The following is a 17,275-nucleotide window of genomic DNA, read 5'->3' as shown; positions in this document are numbered from 1 at the left end:
ACCTGTGTGCTTCTTTCCAAAGGTCAAATTCCACGATGGCATCGGAAATTGAGTTCCTCCGAGACCAAGGTAAGTGTTTGTAGCCCGGCCCTGGTTCTGGACTCCCACTGACCTCCAGGTTCCACTGAATTCCCTGCATTAAAGGGTCCATATCACACAGTTTTCACCAGTGTTTTCAAAAATGAAATGGTGTGCAAATGTTGGTAGTTTCAGAACACTCTCCAAGTCCACACAGCCCACATACGGAAACTAAATACAGTATAAATCAGTCTTAAGTACTAGGTTCACATTACAAGCCTCACTGCTCAAATCCGATTTCTTGCTCAGATCCGATCTCTCCGACACGATGGTTCACTCGTTTAGGTAAGTGACTCAAATCCTACTCAGTAACGTCACGTGAATGAATCACGTTCATCATCAGCACAAACTAACGAGCAGAACGAGCTTCGCTGTGAAGATCATTAACTCTGATCAGCTCTCAGCTTCATTATTAGAGCGAGACGAAGGAGAAAAAGGTGAGATGAGCTTCTTTTCCACCGTTTACAGGCTTTAACTTCTGTTCGGCGCTGCTGCCATGGTAACGCTGAATGATGGAGCAGTGGAAAAAAGCACATGAATTCCGATCTGAGCGTCACATTAAGGTCACATGGCCACGAACCGGATACCTCACATCAGATCTGAGTCACATTAGGGCAAAAAATCGGATTTGTGCCACGTCAGCCTGGCAGTGTGAACGAAGCCAAAGGCACAGTAAAAGAAGAGCAGCCTGTTTTAGTGCTGGGCAGTATGACTGTATGTATCGTTATCGTGATAAATAATGTTATGATACAATAGGCTTTACTAAACATATTGTGTGTATCGTCTGTGTTTGACGAACACTGAGCAACTGTATGCTTCATTATAAAGAGAGCAAAATTGGTCCTGTTCAACTGGATTTAGCGCCAAATATTTAAAAAATCAGCGTTTCAAAGTTTTAATAGTATTTTTTTTTTAATGTAACACTGCTCGTTCTTTTTTCACTGTTCCAGCTGATCAGATGTCTGAAAAAAAAAATAAATCAGAGCGCCCTGCATGTATCCCTCCACCATGAATGGAGTTTAAGTTGGAGTTAAATGGAAACTGCCCTAAATATACTGAATGTTACCGTAAAACATTTTAAACAATGAGAAAAACTATTGCTGACTTTATCCTGATTTATCTGTTTTTCAGAATTCTGTATCACCCCAGTCCTACAGTTTAAATCAATTGTTAACCTGTTTCTGTATTTCAGTGAACCGGCTGAGTTCGACACTCGGACGATACCAGGATTCTCCCTCCGGCAACTTGTTTACGCAGGTATTTCCAACAAAGAACACACAACTGACAGTAATAAACAGGATTTTACATGTAGATACATGGGTTTCCTTCCAAAACGCATCATACACCGCTTTCCAGAATCTTTTTTTCCCATGATATGTGATGCTCTGTACATACAATAACAAGTTTTAATGCTATGTTATGATTCATATCAACTTTATCAGAGAAAGAAAGCGTGTTTTCCATTAAACATCAGCTTTTTACCCAAAACTGTTACTACTAGAGATAGTAGTAACTCCTCACCCCCACCACTCAGCCCTTAGCCCTCGTTTAGAGCGTTCACGTCTAGGTGTAGGGTGTCCCAATTCTTGTTGAGATAGAGGGGGAGGGTGAAGTGTTAGGGCTACATGACCCTCCAAACTGAGGTTTTTCAGAGACTCCAAATGGAGTGTTGTGAGAAAAAAAGAAAAGCCGGCAAGATGGCTGAACAAGAGACCAAAGAAACCTGTAACTCAGTTCCAAGGGGTAACACTCGAAAACAAAGGGTAGGGGTAAAAACAAGAAATGGGAAATGTTCACCCCTACCCTAGTTTTCAAGGGTCATCTTGCCCCTTGGAACTGAGTTACAAGGGGTAGGTTGTTGAAATCTTCCCTCTGAAATGGGACCCTCAAATAAAAAGAGCATCACTTCATTAACAGCTACCAGTGCTGCTCTGTAGGCGACCCTGCCAGTCTGCAGTGACAGCAGAGGAGGGTAAAGTTCAGCTCCTCACTGCTGGGCTTTAGTTACATTTAGGGCATCATATGATCTTCAAAGAGGGGGGCAATTATTTATTATCACCACCCCTAATTCTTCAGTGATATGAAGCTGAATTCAGATATTCACCAGATTCTTGGTCGAATTTTCCCGTTCCACCTTAAATGGTGCAGCAGTTACATTCTGGCGCTTCAGGCATCAGAACTGCTGGACTATTTAAGGTGGAACGGGAAAGTTAGCTAGCGAGCTACCGAAACATTAGCATAGTACTAGTGATTTTTTTTATGCTTGTTATGAAGGAAACGACCAAAATACCCTGAAATGACATTAAACTAAGATAATATGATGGTTATCGTAATTTTTGTACAGAGAAAATTCTCACATTTGTGGGTTTCTTTGGTCTCTTGTTCTCCATTTTTCCTTTTTTCTCTGTTTGGAGTCTCTGAAAAACCTCAGTTTGGAGGGTCATGTAGCCCCAACACTTCGCCCTCCCCCTCCATCTCAACAAGAATCAGGACACCCTACCCCTAGACACGAGAACATGCAAAACGAGGGCTGAGTAGGGGCGAGAGGTGAACTGCCATCAGGCCCAAGTGTCAAAATATAGCATTTAACTAGTAATGCAGGTCAGCGCAGAGTAACTCAACGTAAATGCTAATGTACTTCGTCGTCTCTGGGTTTGGAAGGTGGTACCGTGAATGTTGGTTTGCCATGTGCTGGTTGGGTCCTGCTGTTGTGGGTTCACAACTGTTTATCTTCTCTTTAAATGATGCACACAAAAGCAACTGCTGTGCTGATATACAGCATATACGGTTGTGCTAATAGTGCTGGAGAAACTCCAGATTGCTTTACATCCACATGCTTTACGTATTTAAAAATGAGCCGTTTTCTGCCGTTAATGCGGAAGTGCTCTGGAACTCAGCTGTAGTTTGATTATACAGATACGCCAAAGATGATGACCAGTCAATGACAAACTGGGTGAAATTTGCATGCGGCTGTTTTCCAGTCAGATCTGACCGTGTGTGACTTTGAGCTCTGTCTGTTATCGGGATGTTTTTCGAGTATTGCCAAATCTGAATATTTAATCTGAGTGAAATGCTTTTCTTTAGAGGAAACCAGTCCAGTTTCTGTTAGTATATCTGATCGAGCTGTTTCATTATGTAACTGTGAAATTGGCCATAAATGTGTTTGTATATTCTGTGTTTACTGTGTTTAGGCTGAAGATGTGGGATCTGAGTCTACAGCACCGTGGCTCACAGACAGAGGGTGAGTCCACTCACACAGATATGATGTTGGTTGGGCAGCGTGACTGAATTTAATCGTTATTGTGATAAAATATGCTTTTCTGAGCATATCGAGCAGATTATCCTTACTTAAAGAACACACTACAGCCCAATCCCATTTCACCCCTCGCCCCAGAGCACCAGAATGTAATTGCTGCACCATTTAAGGTGGAACGGGAAAATTTGACCAAGAATCTGGTGAATATCTGACTTCAGCTCCATATCACTGAAAAATTAGGGGTGGGTGATAATAAATAATTGCCCCCCTCTTTGAAGATCACATGATGCCCTAAATGTAACTAAAGCCCAGCAGTGAGGAGCTGAACTTTACCCTCCTCTGCTGTCACTGCAGACTGGCAGGGTCGCCTACAGAGCAGCACTGGTAGCTGTTAATGAAGTGATGCTCTTTTTATTTGAGGGTCCCATTTCAGAGGGAAGATTTCAACCACTACCCTGTAACTCAGTTCCAAGGGGTTAGAGTGACACTCGAAAACAAGGGGTAGGGGTAAAAAGAAGAGATGGGACTGGGCCTTCATGTTTTCATCATATGATAATCAGGCCTGTGGACTGGATTCAGTGCAGTAAAATCATAGTTGGTGGTTTATTATTATTGTTATAATTTTCATTGTTTTTCTTATTCTTCTTCTTATTATTATAGTACTTTTATATATGGCACTACAGATTCTATTTTTGGTCTGTTCCAACTTTTTGAATTTCAGAGAAACAGTGAAAGGGTATCTAAAATAACTAATGATTTCCAGCGAAGTTATCAGTACATGTACTTTTGTATGTAATGAGTGTTTTTTTGGGACGGTCGTTGGCTGTCGCATCTTTAAAAATGAAAAAGTATTTCTGAAAAAGTGTTTAAACATGTTTAGAAATATTTTGCTACAGAAGAAAAGCTCCTGTTTTTTCATGAGGTAAAATAAACTGCTTTAATTCCATTACGCTGAATTAAACTCAACAGTAATAAAAGCTGTTTCAGCTCCTGTAGATTTTCATGTTGAGCTCTGGGTTTAGCTTACTGATCCTCAGAACTGAATATTGTTGGTATGTTACTATGAAAGTGATAGACTCTTTTTACAACAAGCAGAAATCCATGAATGTGAATAAATTCAGATGTTGCCTTATGGCTGATTTTATATATATATATATATATATATATATATATATATATATATGGTGTGTGTGTGTGTGTGTGTACATATACAGTGCTGTGAACAAGTATTTGCCTCCAAATCATTTGCCATATTTAAATGCTTCAGATCATCCAACTAATTTTTATATAAGATGACAACTTTTAAATGATTATTCCGTTTATTGAAGATAAAGTCATTCATACCTGCGTCACCCATGAGGAAAAAAAAAGATTGCCCCTTAACCTGCAGTCAGTCGCTGTGGAGGAAATTTTGTCCTGCTCCTCTTTGCAGAATTGCTTTAATTCAGCTACATTGGAGGGTTTTCCAGTATAAACTGACCGTTTAAGGTTTTGCCGCAGCATCTGGGTGGGATTCAGGTCAGGACTTTGACTCGGCCACTCGAAAAACCTTCATTTGCTTCTTTAGAGCCATTCAGAGGTGGACTTGCTTGTGTGCATCAGATCATTGTCCTGCTGTATGACCCAACTGCGCTTGAGCTTTAGGTTACGAACCGACGGGCAGGATTTTCAGATAGAGAGCAGAATTCATGGTTCCATCAGTTATGAAGTTGTCCGGGTCTTGCAAAAGCAAAGCAAACCCAAACCACCACACTACCACCACCATGTTTCACTGTTGGTATGATGTCCTTTTGGTGGCTCGTAGATTTCAGTGACTTTAGAACGAGGCATGATGTGCTGCTTTTTGAGACCTTCTAGCTGCTTCACATGGCCAGACAGGTTCTATTTAAGTGATGTTTAGATTCAATAGGTCGGGCAGTAATCATGCCTGGGTGTGGCCAGTGAAATAGAACCCAATAGTTAATTGAATTTGATTAACTGTTTGATTTAGTAGCTAAGGGGGCAGTTTTACTCTGTATTGCTGATACTTAAGCCATAGGTGTCTGTATCAGACGGGAGTCATATCATTTCATCCCTGCTAATACCTAGTGAACACAGCGTGTACGTCAGCTAAATTTGTTATTTGTGGTTGATGTTTGTGTATTTCAGCATTATGGCTCCTCTGATTGCGGAGTACGACCGACACATGCAGCAGATGGAGGCTCAGCTCAAACTCTACCAGGTACACAAACATTCATAAGAGCAGAAATCATATTTATCCTTGTTTGTTTTATTTTACAGTCCCTCTCCATTTCATTTTAAACGGATTAATGTAATTTGTTAATGTCTCTCATGCAAACCAGCAATTCTAGCTGTCAGAATTGCTTCTTACCAGGTAGAAAAGTGGAGACTGTTATGTGATCAAAAGCAATTTAACGGCTTAAATACTATAAACGACACAATACAACGTCAAAGTTTAGTTTAGCTGAAGAAAAGCAATATTTTGCATTAGCTGAAACCTTCTACTGTTTCATTTAAAAAGCCTGTATAATGTTCATATGATCCACACAGTCACTCTGACAGACTGTAATACACTACAGGAAGTGTAGGGGGCGATATGGCTTCTACTGTTTCATTTAAAAAGCCTCTATACTGTTTAAATCTGCCTGTTTTAATGATCAGTGCAGTTGTTCAGTGGTTTGGAAGTACAGACTCAGAAAATAATGGCGTGACGCAGTTTGTCAGGGTAATAATACTGATCTATTTTCACGTTCCGGTGCTCTGATGAAGGAAGACCGTGTCAGGTTTTATGATCAGGCTGAGTTTGTGTGGTAATTTAAGCCCTTACAGCAAAAACACAGCTGATATTGATTTGTACTTAAAGGCTTTAAAGCACAGTTTACATACACTTTTACATAAATACGTTTACATGAATTTTTAAACGCGTTTTTATGTTCAGCTTTGAAAGATTTCAGTGTTTTTGTGTTTTGACTTTATTACTTTCTGGGCCACATTTAAATTAGCTGTGAGAACAAAACTCCATCATTACAGAACAAACTCTGTAAAAACTTCTCACAGATTCAAAACACTGTTAATCAGCCGGAGCACGAGAGAGAGACATTACATTTCACATAGAGAGAGAGAGAGAATAGAAGGGGAGAGAAAAAGAAGAAGAGAGACAGAAAGAACAAAAAAGGGGGAACGAGCAAAGAAGAGAGGAACAAAGAAAGAATAGAAAGAAAAAGAAAGAATAGAAGGGGAGAGAAAATGGAAGTAACAAAGAAAGAGAAAGAATAGAAGAGGAGAGAAGAAAAATAGAAGAAAGAAAGAAGGAGAGAGAAAAACAGAAGAGAAATAAAGAAGGGGAAAGAGAAAAATAGAAGAGAGAAAGAATAAAAGGGGAGAGAGAAAAGAAGAAAGAAAGTAAGAAGGGGAGCGAAAAATTGAAGAGAGAAAAAATGAAGGTAGAGAGAAAAATAGAAGGAAAAAAGAGAATAAAAGGGGAGAGAAAACAATAGAAAGAAAGTAAGAAGAGGAGCAAAAAATTGAAGAGAGAAAGAATGAAAGTAGAGAGAAAAATAGAAGGAAAAAAAGACAGAATAAAAGGGGAGAGAAAAAAATAGAAGAAAGAAAGAATAGAAGGGGAAAGAAAAATAGAAGAGAGAAAGAATAGAAGGAGAGAGAAAATGAAAGGAGGGATGGTCCTCGTCTAAAAAGGATGTCATGCCCCTGCAGGTGAGGGAGAGGAGCTGCCCCAGGTGGTGGGGTTTAACTATCTCAGGGTCTTGTTGGTGAGTGATGGGTCGGGGGCTGGGGAGATCGGCCACAGGCTGGGTCAGACACGGTCACTGTACCGGACTGTAGTGCTGAAGAGGGAGCTGAGCCATAAGGCAGAGCTCTCTGTTCACCGGTCAGTCTACGTCCCCCCTCACCTGTGGTCATGAGCTGTGGGTAATGACCGAAAGAATGAGATGCCCCTGGACGCCTCCCGGTGGGGGTTTACCAGACACGGCCTACACCGGGGTCGTCCCAGGACCCGCTGGAGGGATTATGTCTCCAAGTTGGCCTGGGACCGGCTGGGGGTCTCCTGGAATGAGCTGGAGGAAGTCGTCTGGGATTCTCTGCTCTCCTAACTGCTACCATGACCCTGTCTGGACTAAGCGGTTAATGATGATGATGATGATGATGATGATATAATGCTGAAACCCAGCAGCCCCTCAGGACTAAACCTGACTTCTCTCAGTCTGTAAGGTTTAATCTGAGTTTCTCTCTCCTGTCTGTTTGGTGACAGAGGCAGATGGCGGATGTCAAGGCCAGTCTGGAGCAGGTGGTCCGAGAGAACGAACGGTAAACGAATGAATGAACGGATGAACAAATGTGCCACTGATATATTTCTGTTCTTCTATCACTGAAATGCTCCAGCAGCAGCTTGGCCAGCTGTCTGTTTACTCACAGACAGTACGGTGAACAGAATCCCACTGCAAACTCCGACCTTAAAGCAGTTCAGTTTGATTCTTTACGAAACGATTCACGATCTAAAGATTCCGTGTTTCGATTCAGTGTGATTGTTTAGGACACACAGTTTCACAGTGATTCTATTTGATTCTTCAGTAAATGATTCAGTGCATCTAAAATTCCATGTTTTGATTCAGTGTGATTGTTTAGGACACACAGTTTCACAGTGATTCTGTTTGATTCTTCAGTAAATGATTCAGTGCATCTAAAATTCCATGTTTTGATTCAGTGTGATTGTTTAGGACGCACAGTTTCACAGTGATTCTGTTTGATTCTTTAGGAAACGATTCAGTGCATCAAGAAATCTTAAATTCTATTCAAATTTGGTGCATCATGAAATCTGAGTTTACTGTGATTTGATTCAGTTTGATTCTTTTCATCAAGGTTCAAGCTTCAACATGGTTTAGTGTGGTTTGTTTAGGGATTCAGTGCGTCTTGAAACTCCACCTTTTGATTCAGTTTGATTCTTTAAGGCACTGTTCAGGGCATTCTGAAATCTCACATTTCACCATGATTCAGTTCTGTTTGAGTCTTTCCAAAATGATTCTGTACATCTTGACACTTCTTCATTCAGTGTGATTCTTAGAGACATGATTCAGTGTGTTTCATTCAGTATCATTTAATTTAAATGTTCTCTGTGATTCAAATCAGTTTGATTCTGTTGTAAGTGATTCATTGCGTCATGAAATCTCGAATTTCACCATGATTCGGTTCAGTTCTTTAGGAAACGATTCGGTGCATTGTGACATTGACTACGAAAAACGATTTTGAATCACTTTGATTTTTGGGTGAATGATTCTGTGCATCATATCAAATTTCGACACGATTTGGTTCAGTTCGGTTCTTTAGGAAATCATTCGAAGACTTGTCATCTCAAATTACACCTCAGTTCAGCGCTGAGTCATTTTTAAAAGATACATAAGAATGATTTTGTAAGAAACAGTTCACTGCATCAAGAAAGTTTAAGGGTTTTTAAACACAGTATGTGTCGCACAGTGTCTGTAAGCGTGTAACCAGGTCTGTTCTAGACTACTGAGCAGCTCCCCGCGGTCGTGTGTCTCTGCAGCCTCCATGCGGAGCAGAGGGTCTCTGTAGAAAGGCAGCTGCAGGCTCTCTCTGTGGGAGTGGAGGAGGATGCTGCCACGGATGCGGTTGCCGTTAGCAACCTGGAAGAGCAGGTCAAGTGTGCTGTTGAGGTAAATAACACGTTTCTTTCATTTTCTATGTAATAAAATTACCCAAATACGCCAAAAATATTTCTCATATATCTTAATTCAATCTAGAATTACCAACTTTTAGTGATGCGTCACTCACACTCATGATATTTAATAAGAGATTTCCACATTTTTACACAAAATATATTTTTTTCATATCTATTTTAGTACCAGTCAAACATTTGGATGCAGCTGTCATAACAGGGTTTCTTTATATTGTACTATATTCCACATTTTAAAATACGGGAAGCTGTCAAAAGTAAGAAATACACTTTGAAAGTAAAGGCATTCGCTCATAAAGCGTGGGTGTGTATATTTACACTGGTCAGGCAGAACATTCTGACCACCTCCTTGTTTCTACGCTCATTGTCCATTTTATCAGCTCCACTTACTATATAGGTGCACTTTGTAGTTCTACAGTTACAGACTGTAGTCCATCTAGTCAGGACCCCCATGGACCCTCACAGAGCAGTACTATTTGGGTGGTTGGGTCATTCTCAGCACTGCAGTAACACTGACGTGGTGGTGTGTTAGTGTGTGTTGTGCTGGTCTGAGTGGATCAGACACAGCAGTGCTGCTGGAGTTTTTTTTTTATGCTAGACAGACGGTTGCTAAGGTATTGCTAGGATGTTGCTGTGGTATTCCAGGCGGTTGCTAGTGATGCTAGACAGATGGTTGCTAAGGTATTGCTAGGCTGTTGCTGTGGTATCCCAGGTGGTTGCTAGTGATGCTAGACAGATGGTTGCTAAGGTATTGCTAGGCTGTTGCTGTGGTATTCCAGGTGGTTGCTAGTGATGCTAGACAGATGGTTGCTAAGGTATTGCTAGGCTGTTGCTGTGGTATTCCAGGTGGTTGCTAGTGATGCTAGACAGATGGTTGCTAAAGTATTGCTAGGCTGTTGCTGTGGTATTCCAGGTGGTTGCTACTGTTGCTAGACAGATGGTTGCTAAGGTGTTGCTAGGCTGTTGCTGTGGTATTCCAGGTGGTTGCTAAGCTGTTCTGCTTTTTTTATGACTGGTTTATCAGTCAGGGTTTACCCAGTTGCTCGGTCAGAAATCCGTTTGTGTGTCCGTGTTTCAAAGTGCACATCCTTGCGATTATTTTATGTCTGTGCTGTTATTAGCGGCAGCTTGCGCTGCAGGAACGACATGAATGTCTATAGAGAGTCAGATGTGAAAATGGACAGATTACGTGGACGGTGCAGCTCTGATGCGCTGCTAAAAGAGGAGAAAAGCACTGAAAGGCTGATGTTGACGCCCCTCGTTTGGTGTGAATCATCACTCGGAAGTAGACAGAGACCTGCAGTTTTCACTGGAGAATGGTTTGGTGCGACCCTGAGTACAGGTGACGTGTTGGCACAAATGGTCAAAACGGACCGATCTAAAGAAAAAGTTTGACCGAACAAAATAGCTGTGAAAGCACCTTGAAGAACTTTTCTATCTCACATTATCTGCATTGCGCGCTCGCGGCTGCATGGGCTGACGATGTTTAACTAGTTTACTCCTATTTATCTTGTTTAGAATTTGAAAAATGTTTGATTTTGCGATCTTACTTATTATTAAGTTCATTTTTTTGGCTTGTTTTTATGACTTGAATTGCCGTTACCGGCCCAGTACGAGCTTCCTCCCCGCTGAGTCTATTCCCACGGACCACTAGAGGGCGCGACTCTTGTGGTCTGCGGCCCAGCGGTTGAGAAACTCTGATCTAGAAGACACTCTGTTAACTCTACACCCTCACAGCTTCACAATATCCTCAGTTACAACAATACATGACCTTTACTAACCTGCACTGATGAGTACAAACCAGCGTAGGTCCTTTTACGTCACCGTGAACCAGGAGAACCCGTGACATTTCCAGACTTTTGGACGAGTCCCGTAGGGCTCCGGTGGAGCCTCTGTAATCAGCCTGGAGCGCTCTTTAGCTGCTAATGCTGATTGGAGCGCCGCACTTGACATATGAAGCTAATGGGATATTAGTATGTCAGTCATCAGCAGGAGCTACACGTGTGTGTGAGATTAGATGGCAACACTTGATGTCTGAGGTTAATGGGATGGTAGTGAATGAGTCTTCAGCAGGAGCTCTAGTGCTCTAGACGCGTGTGTGTGTGTGTGTGTGTTTGGTTCTGTCTTGTACACAGACTTTGTATTCACATGTATATACACTAATGTACAGTAGATTTCCAGTCGAAATGGCCTTTATGTACAAGTCATTCAGATCTTGGTATATATATATATATATATATATACACACACACACATCTATATATACATACATCTATATCTATCTATCTATATATATATAAATCTCCAGTTTCAGCCGTTTGATTCTTAGGAAAATGATTCAGTGCTTTCATGAAATCTCAAACTTCACCATGATTCCATTTGATACTTTAAGAAAAGATTGAGTTCCTTATAAAACCTCAAGCCTCAGATCTCAAACTTCACCATGATTCAATCCAGTTTGGTTCTTTCAAAAACATTGATTGTTAGAATTCCATGTTTTGATTCAGTTTGATTCTTTAGAGCACAGTTAAGTGTAGCATAAAATGTCAGATTTCCCCATGGTTTCACCATGATTCAGTTCAGTTTGATTCTTAAATGATTCAGTGTACCACAAATTTCATTCACGACTTGATTCTAATTAGTTCTTTACAAAACTGTTCAGTTAATCAAGAAATCTCGAACTTCACCATGATTCAATTCAATTTGATTCTTTTGGAAATTATATAGTTTATTTAGGAAATGATTCAGTGTAACCTTTGTAACATCTCATATTTCACCAAGACTTGATTCAGTTCAGTTCTTTAGAAAACCACTCAGTTCACTAAGAAATCTTAAACTTCACTGTGATTCGGTTCAGTTCGTTTATTTAGGAATTGATTCAGTGCATCTTGGATTTCCATGTTTTGATTCAGTTGGATTCGTTAAGGCACAGTTCAGTGTACCATAAAATTTCAAATTTCACCATGATTTAATTTAGAGAGAGAGAACGAGAGAGAGAGAGAGATAGGAACCAGACGTCCACCTTTAAAAGCTCACAAAGTTATAAAATGGTTATGAATTCACTGCCTGATGCACTGAGACACTGTTTTATGATAGTTTAGAGAACTTAAACTCCATTCATGGTGGAGGGATACATGCAGGGCGCTGTGAGGCAAAATAGTCCCCAAAGAAAACTTATTATTTCAGATTTTCCACTATTTTCCATCATCAACATTCCATATAGACTCAGAAGACTCGTGTAGGTTCACTGGTGGTTGTGACTGCGATGGTGTGTGTTGCCGTGGCTGCAGGAGAAAGAGCGAGCTCTGCAGATGTGGCAGGCGGCTGCGCAGGAGCTGGACCGACTGCAGAAACTCTACCAGAGCACCATGAGAGACGGACAGATCCACACAGCCGAACGGCAGCAAGCTCAGGTACACACACACACACACACAGAGACAGTCACTGAACACTAGAGGGCAGCAACTGCATTCACACATCTGATCACCAGAGGGCGCCATAATCATTACTTAGTTATACAGGAGTTTTAAACAGTGTAAAGGTTTATAGATCAAAGCTGAATCTTAACATAAGAACCAAATCCTCTAATTTTGATTTGAGTTTCTAATAATACAAATGAATTCTTGCAGATAAACGTATAAATTTATTATAAAATACCATATAGTTCTGTGCAATAGGAGATTATAAAAGTACAAATATCTGGAAAGCTGTAGAATAAATACCTAAATAAACTGAAGAAACGTTAATGTGACCAGAATAATGAGGTGTGGATGATTCTAAAAGGACTGAATGAAGTTATAATAATTAATATCTGTTGTGTCTGGTATTTCAAAAGTGAGGCAGATAGCAGATAAAAAAAACACTTTATAATAAGAGCCTCTTTTAAATAACAACTTAATCATTATCTGATAGTTTGTTAATGATGGTTAATAATTTAATTTAGTTATTAACGATTTACTTAACGACACAAGCTAATAAATAAAGCTTTGTAAATAATTAGAGCACTGCTTTTCATTAATGTTTATAAGTGTAATTAATAATAGTCTATTTTTGTAACTATATTATATAATAGGGCCCAATTAATCATATTAATGTATTTAAAAAGTATAAATTAACCATGTCTGTATTAAAGAGAGCATCACAAAGTAGACATACTGTAAACAACTGCTTAATCACTTCATTCATTTGTCATAATTATGAACTAAATTAATGCAGCTTTTACTGTAAGTGCTTAATATTTATTTTATTTTTAAAAGTAATTACTTACAAACCATAATATTAATGATTAGGTTTCTACAACTGAAAATAACAATTGAGTATTTTTAAATGAATAGTTAATAATTCAAATGGTGCCATTTATTAATGCATATGAATATTATATAATTATTAACAGTCATTAACGAAGTCGTTAACATGAGATAATGATTAAATTGCTGTTTATTATGGCTATTTAATAAAATATTTATTTTATATTTATTTTACATATTTAATAAAACATATGAAAGTCCCTTCGTCGTCTAGTCCAGCGTATTGAAATCTGCATTCTGTGCATTATTGCACGCTTAAAAAATATAATTTATATGAAAAGTGATTCCAAATGATTGTGTTGTATGTCCTGCTCTTTTATCCTGGTTCTAGTTCTGCTGTATTTTACGTTATTTTTACTTTTGTTTTCTTTCTTATTTTCTACATTTTTGCAAAGATATTTGCTGTTTCCAATTTCTCATTCACACCATTGAACCCAAGATTAATCAGCTTTATTATGTTTGTAAATTTTATTCCTTTTTCTTAGTAAAATTATCTAATTATCACTTGAATCTGTGAGTGATGTGTGAAAAGTTGTAAATAAAAAATGTTGTAGTTATTATTATTATATATTGTTACTATTTATTAATGTCTTTTTTCTCTCCTAGAATCAGCTGGCGCAGGTCCAACAGCAAGCCCAGAAACTGCAGGCAGCCAATCAGAGCTTAGAATCAGTAAGAAAACCACCCTGTCTGATTTGCATCTACTACTGAATCTACTAATTCTAGGGCCCAAAAAAAATCTGACACCTGATAATATTGGCTGATAATTATTTATCGACTCCAGTAGTTTTAGTTTTAGGGCTTTACTTTACCGACTGATATGATCCAGATCTTAGTGCTCACACTGAGTGTTTACAGGCATTCAGTAATCTGATCATAATCAGATTTCTGCAGTTATCTGATCTAGAAATCCGACTAAGAAATCTGATAAAGAGGCTGGATTTTAGCTCAGTAATCAGATTTCTCAGTGCATATAAACTCTTACTGATTTCTTTCGCATTTCTCAGTCACGCGATATTTAAAATACGGGGTATGAAGTTTGATGTTACGTTTACGTCACGTCTTCTTCTGTGAGTTTATTGGCTGGTTGTAAAGCTGGCAAAAAATGATTTTCTGCAGTTATCAGATTATTAAGTGCATGTAAACGTGATCGGATTACTGACAAAATCTGATTTCCTGCAGTTATCAAATTATTAAGTGCATGTCAACGTGATCGGATTACTGACAAAATCTGATTTTCTGCAGTTATCAGATTATTAAATGCATGTAAACGTGATCGGATTACTGACAAAATCTGATTTTCTGCAGTTATCAGATTATTAAGTGCATGTAAACGTGATCGGATTACTGACAAAATCTGATTTCCTGCAGTTATCAGATTATTAAGTGCATGTAAACGTGATCGGATTACTGACAAAATCTGATTTCCTGCAGTTATCAAATTATTAAGTGCATGTAAACGTGATCGGATTACTGACAAAATCTGATTTCCTGCAGTTATCAGATTATTAAGTGCATGTAAACGTGATCGGATTACTGACAAAATCTGATTTCCTGCAGTTATCAGATTATTAAGTGCATGTGAACGTGATCGGATTACTGACAAAATCTGATTTCCTGCAGTTATCAAATTATTAAGTGCATGTAACGTGATCGGATTACTGACAAAATCTGATTTCCTGCAGTTATCAGATTATTAAGTGCATGTAAACGTGATCGGATTACTGACAAAATCTGATTTCCTGCAGTTATCAGATTATTAAGTGCATGTAAACGTGATCGGATTACTGACAAAATCTGATTTCCTGCAGTTATCAGATTATTAAGTGCATGTAAACGTGATCGGATTACTGACAAAATCTGATTTCCTGCAGTTATCAAATTATTAAGTGCATGTAAACGTGATCGGATTACTGACAAAATCTGATTTCCTGCAGTTATCAGATTATTAAGTGCATGTCAACGGGATCGGATTACTGACAATATCCGATTTTCTGCAGTTATCAGATTATTAAGTGCATATAAACGTGATCGGATTACTGACAAAATCTGATTTCCTGCAGTTATCAAATTATTAAGTGCATGTAAACGTGATTGGATTACTGACAAAATCTGATTTCCTGCAGTTATCAGATTATTAAGTGCATGTGAACGGGATCGGATTACTGACAATATCCGATTTTCTGCAGTTATCAGATTATTAAGTGTATATAAACGTGATTGGATTACTGGCAGTATCTGATTTTCTGCAGTTATCAGATTATTAAGTGCATATAAATGTGATTGGATTACTGACAATATCTGATTTTCTGCAGTTATCAGATTATTAAGTGCATGTAAACGTGATCGGATTACTGACAAAATCTGATTTCCTGCAGTTATCAAATTATTAAGTGCATGTAAACGTGATCGGATTACTGACAAAATCTGATTTCCTGCAGTTATCAGATTATTAAGTGCATGTCAACGGGATCGGATTACTGACAATATCCGATTTTCTGCAGTTATCAGATTATTAAGTGTATATAAACGTGATTGGATTACTGGCAATATCTGATTTTCTGCAGTTATCAGATTATTAAGTGCATATAAACGTGATCGGATTACTGACAAAATCTGATTTCCTGCGGTTATCAAATTATTAAGTGCATGTAAATGTGATTGGATTACTGACAAAATCTGATTTCCTGCAGTTATCAGATTATTAAGTGCATGTGAACGGGATCGGATTACTGACAATATCCGATTTTCTGCAGTTATCAGATTATTAAGTGTATATAAACGTGATTGGATTACTGGCAGTATCTGATTTTCTGCAGTTATCAGATTATTAAGTGCATATAAACGTGATTGGATTACTGACAAAATCTGATTTTCTGCAGTTATCAGATTATTAAGTGCATATAAATGTGATTGGATTACTGACAATATCTGATTTTCTGCAGTTATCAGATTATTAAGTGCATATAAACGTGATCATATTACTGACAATCTGATTTTCTGCAGTTATCTGATTATTAAGTGCATGTTAATGCACTCCCTGAGGCCCTGATGGAGCGGATTAGGGAGGTGCTGTAATTTGAGTGATAACCGATGAGATCTGTGATTTTAATCCAGTATGAATCTGTGATGTGTAGTTTTTACAGTCAGCGAATCAGTGACTGAATCACCTTCTGTAACTGGCTGAACTCTGAGCTCCTCAGTAACAGCAGCCCTGCTAGAATCGACATCTCAGTAACGTAATAAAACCAGCGAATGGAAAACACCCTCTCCTTTTTTTGACCTGACATCGAAGTTAACAGCTCAAATGGAGCTTGATTTGACCCAGTTCTATAATCCTCAGCTTCATGACACAACTTTTCAATAAAAACATTTTGTTGATGGCTGAATCGCTAAGACAGGGACACTCAACTACAAATGCTCCCTAAAGTTCTCGTAAGGCAGGACGTTTTCTGTCCTGCATTTGGTGAGTTGACTGAATCGTACAAGCCTAATGCGAGTCTGTTTGCCGGTTAGCCGCGTAGCGTGTTGTTATTGTTTGGACATGTGGCGCTCGTCGCATAATGCTGACGTAAATGTCTGCACGATGATGTTTCAATCTGGGCTATTTAGAGTAAATTGAGAATCTTTATCCTGTATGTATCAGCCAGTCAAATCACGCGCAGATTACATTACCGGACCTTCTACGGGAAAACTAATCCAGCTCCAGTAGGGCTTAAAACTTAAACAGACAAAATCTCACATTTTAATATCTATATATCTGTTATAAACGTAGGGCTGGGCCATAGAACAAGGTGTATCATAATCATGATATATTACGTCATAGTACAGTTGTGTGAGTACCTGTAGACACTGACCAACTGCATTTTCCATTACTAAGAGAGTAAAATTAGTCCAGTTTAACTGCCGAGTATTGAATAAAAA

At 38.8% G+C, this 17,275-nt stretch overlaps 1 protein-coding gene across 1 annotated transcript in view; it reads left to right on the top strand.

The window, feature by feature from the left end:
- The window catches only part of sclt1 (sodium channel and clathrin linker 1), a 35,756-nt gene that overhangs the window by 1,357 nt on the left and 17,124 nt on the right, over positions 1-17,275 (top strand). Inside the window, exons 2-9 of the mRNA XM_036583666.1 lie at positions 23-69; positions 1,271-1,335; positions 3,270-3,319; positions 5,483-5,555; positions 7,605-7,660; positions 8,895-9,024; positions 12,335-12,457; positions 13,958-14,023. Of these exons, the coding sequence (XP_036439559.1) occupies positions 36-69; positions 1,271-1,335; positions 3,270-3,319; positions 5,483-5,555; positions 7,605-7,660; positions 8,895-9,024; positions 12,335-12,457; positions 13,958-14,023 (597 nt within the window). The 5' untranslated portion in view covers positions 23-35. The remainder of the gene's footprint in view (positions 1-22; positions 70-1,270; positions 1,336-3,269; positions 3,320-5,482; positions 5,556-7,604; positions 7,661-8,894; positions 9,025-12,334; positions 12,458-13,957; positions 14,024-17,275) is intronic.

The sequence above is a fragment of the Colossoma macropomum genome, unplaced genomic scaffold (assembly GCF_904425465.1).
Source record: "Colossoma macropomum unplaced genomic scaffold, Colossoma_macropomum, whole genome shotgun sequence".
In the NCBI taxonomy this organism is placed as follows: domain Eukaryota; kingdom Metazoa; phylum Chordata; class Actinopteri; order Characiformes; family Serrasalmidae; genus Colossoma; species Colossoma macropomum.
Note: the sequence above shows the minus strand (reverse complement) of the source record. Positions and strands in the feature narration are given on the sequence as shown.